This window comes from Oncorhynchus clarkii, chromosome 13 (genome assembly GCF_045791955.1).
Source record: "Oncorhynchus clarkii lewisi isolate Uvic-CL-2024 chromosome 13, UVic_Ocla_1.0, whole genome shotgun sequence".
Taxonomy (NCBI): Eukaryota; Metazoa; Chordata; class Actinopteri; order Salmoniformes; family Salmonidae; genus Oncorhynchus; species Oncorhynchus clarkii.
This window is the reverse complement of record NC_092159.1, coordinates 3,268,881-3,273,880: the sequence shown is the minus strand read 5'-3', so window position 1 is coordinate 3,273,880 and position 5,000 is coordinate 3,268,881. Positions and strand designations below refer to the sequence as shown.

The following is a 5,000-nucleotide window of genomic DNA, read 5'->3' as shown; positions in this document are numbered from 1 at the left end:
ATAGAGGACAGTATAGTGGAGGTGTAGAGGACAGTATAGTGGAGGTCTAGAGGACAGTATAGTGGAGGTCTAGAGGACAGTATAGTGGAGGTCTAGAGGACAGTATAGTGGAGGTCTAGACAGTATAGTGGAGGTATAGAGGACAGTATAGTGGAGGTATAGAGGACAGTATAGTGGAGGTCTAGAGGACAGTATAGTGGAGGTATAGAGGACAGTATAGTGGAGGTATAGAGGACAATATAGTGGAGGTCTAGAGGACAGTATAGTGGAGGTATAGAGGACAGTATAGTGTATAGTGGAGGTCTAGAGGACAGTATAGTGGATGTATAGAGGACAGTATAGTGGTGGTCTAGAGGACAGTATAGTGGAGGTATAGAGGACAGTATAGTGGAGGTATAGAAGACAGTATAGTGGAGGTGTAGAGGACAGTATAGTGGAGGTCTAGAGGACAGTATAGTGGAGGTCTAGAGGACAGTATAGTGGAGGTCTAGAGGACAGTATAGTGGAGGTCTAGAGGACAGTATAGTGGAGGTATAGAGGACAGTATAGTGGAGGTATAGAGGACAGTATAGTGGAGGTATAGAGGACAGTATAGTGGAGGTATAGAGGACAGTATAGTGGAGGTATAGAGGACAGTATAGTGGAGGTGCAGAGGACAGTATAGTGGAGGTGTAGAGGACAGTATAGTGGAGGTATAGAGGACAGTATAGTGGAGGTATAGAGGACAGTATAGTGGAGGTCTAGAGGACAGTTTGGTGGAGGTATAGAGGACAGTATAGTGGAGGTCTAGAGGACAGTATAGTGTATAGTGGAGGTATAGAGGACAGCATAGTGGAGGTATAGAGGACAGTATAGTGGAGGTCTAGAGGACAGTATAGTGGAGGTCTAGAGGACAGTATAGTGGAGGTGTAGAGGACAGTATAGTGGAGGTCTAGAGGACAGTATAGTGGAGGTATAGAGGACAGTATAGTGGAGGTATAGAGGACAGTAAAGTGGAGGTCTAGAGGACAGTATAGAAGACAGTATAGTGGAGGTATAGAGGACAGTATAGTGGAGGTATAGAGGACAGTATAGTGGAGGTATAGAGGACAGTATAGTGGAGGTCTAGAGGACAGTATAGTGGAGGTGTAGAGGACAGTATAGTGGAGGTCTAGAGGACAGTATAGTGGAGGTATAGAGGACAGTATAGTGGAGGTATAGAGGACAGTATAGTGGAGGTATAGAGGACAGTATAGTGGAGGTATAGAGGACAGTATAGTGGAGGTCTAGAGGACAGTATAGTGGAGGTATAGAGGACAGTATAGTGGAGGTATAGAGGACAGTATAGTGGAGGTATAGAGGACAGTATAGTGGAGGTATAGAGGACAGTATAGTGGAGGTATAGAGGACAGTATAGTGTAGGTATAGAGTACTGTATAGTGGAGGTATAGAGGACAGTATAGTGTATAGTGGAGGTATAGAGGACAGCATAGTGGAGGTATAGAGGACAGTATAGTGGAGGTATAGAGGACAGTATAGTGGAGGTCTAGAGGACAGTATAGTGGAGGTGTAGAGGACAGTATAGTGGAGGTATAGAGGACAGTATAGTGGAGGTATAGAGGACAGTATAGTGGAGGTGTAGAGGACAGTATAGTGGAGGTGTAGAGGACAGTATAGTGGAGGTGTAAAGGACAGTATAGTGGAGGTGTAGAGGACAGTATAGTGGAGGTCTAGAGGACAGTATAGTGGAGGTATAGAGGACAGTATAGTGGAGGTATAGAGGACAGTATAGTGGAGGTATAGAGGACAGTATAGTGGAGGTATAGAGGACAGTATAGTGGAGGTATAGAGGACAGTATAGTGGAGGTATAGAGGACAGTATAGTGAAGGTCTAGAGGACAGTATAGTGGAGGTGTAGAGGACAGTATAGTGGAGGTCTAGAGGACAGTATAGTGGAGGTATAGAGGACAGTATAGTGGAGGTATAGAGGACAGTAAAGTGGAGGTCTAGAGGACAGTATAGAAGACAGTATAGTGGAGGTATAGAGGACAGTATAGTGGAGGTCTAGAGGACAGTATAGTGGAGGTATAGAGGACAGTATAGTGGAGGTCTAGAGGACAGTTTGGTGGAGGTGTAGAGGACAGTATAGTGGAGGTCTAGAGGACAGTATAGTGGAGGTCTAGAGGACAGTATAGTGGAGGTCTAGAGGACAGTATAGTGGAGGTGTAGAGGACAGTATAGTGGAGGTCTAGAGGACAGTATAGTGGAGGTATAGAGGACAGTATAGTGGAGGTATAGAGGACAGTAAAGTGGAGGTCTAGAGGACAGTATAGAAGACAGTATAGTGGAGGTATAGAGGACAGTATAGTGGAGGTATAGAGGACAGTATAGTGGAGGTATAGAGGACAGTATAGTGGAGGTCTAGAGGACAGTATAGTGGAGGTGTAGAGGACAGTATAGTGGAGGTGTAGAGGACAGTATAGTGGAGGTGTAGAGGACAGTATAGTGGAGGTCTAGAGGACAGTATAGTGGAGGTATAGAGGACAGTATAGTGGAGGTATAGAGGACAGTATAGTGGAGGTATAGACAGTATAGTGGAGGTATAGAGGACAGTATAGTGGAGGTCTAGAGGACAGTATAGTGGAGGTATAGAGGACAGTATAGTGGAGGTCTAGAGGACAGTATAGTGGAGGTATAGAGGACAGTATAGTGGAGGTATAGAGGACAGTATAGTGGAGGTATAGAGGACAGTATAGTGTAGGTATAGAGTACTGTATAGTGGAGGTATAGAGGACAGTATAGTGTATAGTGGAGGTATAGAGGACAGCATAGTGGAGGTATAGAGGACAGTATAGTGGAGGTATAGAGGACAGTATAGTGGAGGTCTAGAGGACAGTATAGTGGAGGTGTAGAGGACAGTATAGTGGAGGTATAGAGGACAGTATAGTGGAGGTATAGAGGACAGTATAGTGGAGGTGTAGAGGACAGTATAGTGGAGGTGTAGAGGACAGTATAGTGGAGGTGTAGAGGACAGTATAGTGGAGGTGTAGAGGACAGTATAGTGGAGGTCTAGAGGACAGTATAGTGGAGGTATAGAGGACAGTATAGTGGAGGTATAGAGGACAGTATAGTGGAGGTATAGAGGACAGTATAGTGGAGGTCTAGAGGACAGTATAGTGGAGGTATAGAGGACAGTATAGTGGAGGTCTAGAGGACAGTATAGTGGAGGTCTAGAGGACAGTATAGAAGACAGTATAGTGGAGGTATAGAGGACAGTATAGTGGAGGTCTAGAGGACAGTATAGTGGAGGTATAGAGGACAGTATAGTGGAGGTGTAGAGGACAGTATAGTGGAGGTGTAGATGACAGTATAGTGGAGGTATAGACAGTATAGTGGAGGTCTAGAGGACAGTATAGTGGAGGTGTAGAGGACAGTATAGTAAAGGTATAGTCTACCTGTGTATATACAGATAGTATAGTTGTATGAGTTTTCTTACCTGCCATGCTGAGGTAGACAGAGGGAGAGGTGTGGTTCTGTCCGGTCAGCCCGTTGACCGCCTGTACGTAGTAACGCCCCGCGTCAGCCGCCCTGGCCGACAAGACAACCAGCTGATTGTCCAACGACATGGCTCTGTAGGAGATAAAACCAGACGGGATTTCAGTTTCTCCATAATATCATAATATCAACGTCCACACAACGTCCACACCACGTACACACACCGTCCACACAACGTACACACACCGTCCACACAACGTACACACAACGTCCACACAACGTCCACACAACGTACGCAAAACGTACGCACAACGTCCACACAACGTCCGCACAACGTACACTCAACGTCCGCACAATGTCTGCACAACGTCCACAAAACGTCCACACAACGTACACACAGCGTACACACAACGTCCGCACAACGTACACACAACTTCCACACAACGTGCACATAACGTACACACATCCATCCTCTGATGCTCATTCTCTGACACACCAGGAACAATCAATACACACACACACACCCGCAGACACACGCACACACACACACACACACACACACACACACACCCGCAGACACACACCCGCAGACACACACACACATCCTTGTGGACATATTGTATATTCTGTATATTGAATAGTGAGACAGAGAGATTGTGTACTCTATATTGAATAGTGAGACAGAGAGATTGTGTACTCTATATTCTGTATATTGAGACAGAGAGATTGTGTACTCTATATTCTGTATATTGAATATTGAGGAGATTAGTGTGGTTGCTAACTACAAGGATATGTCCACAAGGATATGTGTGTGTGTGTGTGTGTGTGTGTGTGTGCGTGTGCGTGTGTGCGTGTGTATGTATGTGTGTGTGCGTGTGCGTGTGTGTGTATGTGTGTGTGTGTGTGTGCGTGTGTGCGTGTTGCGTGTGTGCGTGTGTGTGTGTGTATGTTGGTGTGTGTGTGTGTGTTTGTGTGTGAGTGCGTGCGTGCGTGCGTGCGTGTGTTTGTGTGTCAATAAGGAAGCAGTTTAGACAAACCGGGGGCTGAATATTGAGCAGCCTTGAGAAGTTTATATTGATATGGGACAAACACACATTATCGATCATAGTCCGCTGCTAGAAAAACTTGTTATGGCTTTACACCCCCTGCTATATTGTGGATAAAGAGTTACCTGCCTAACAGAACACAGAGGGTGTTCTAGAATGGAAGCCTATCCAACATAATCAAGTTAGAATCAGGAATTCCCCAGGGCAGCTGTCTAGGCACCTTACTTTTTCTCCAATCTTTACTAATGACATGCTACTGGCTTTGAGTAAAGCCAGTGTGTCTAGGTATGCGGATGACTCAACACTGTACACGTCAGCTACTACAGCGACTGAAATGACTGCAACACTTAACAAAGAGCTGCAGTTCGTTTCAGAATGGGTGTCAAGGAATAAATTAGTACTAAATATTTCAAAAACGAAAAGCATTGACAAAACATTCACTAAACCTTAAACCTCAACTAAATCTTGTAATTAATAACG

At 45.1% G+C, this 5,000-nt stretch overlaps 1 protein-coding gene across 1 annotated transcript in view; it reads right to left on the bottom strand.

Annotated features, from left to right (window-relative positions):
* LOC139424298 (protein sidekick-1-like) overlaps positions 1 to 5,000 on the bottom strand; it is a 382,190-nt gene that overhangs the window by 233,637 nt on the left and 143,553 nt on the right. The window contains exon 5 of the mRNA XM_071175994.1: positions 3,476 to 3,609. Coding sequence (XP_071032095.1) covers positions 3,476 to 3,609 — 134 coding nt within the window. The remainder of the gene's footprint in view (positions 1 to 3,475; positions 3,610 to 5,000) is intronic.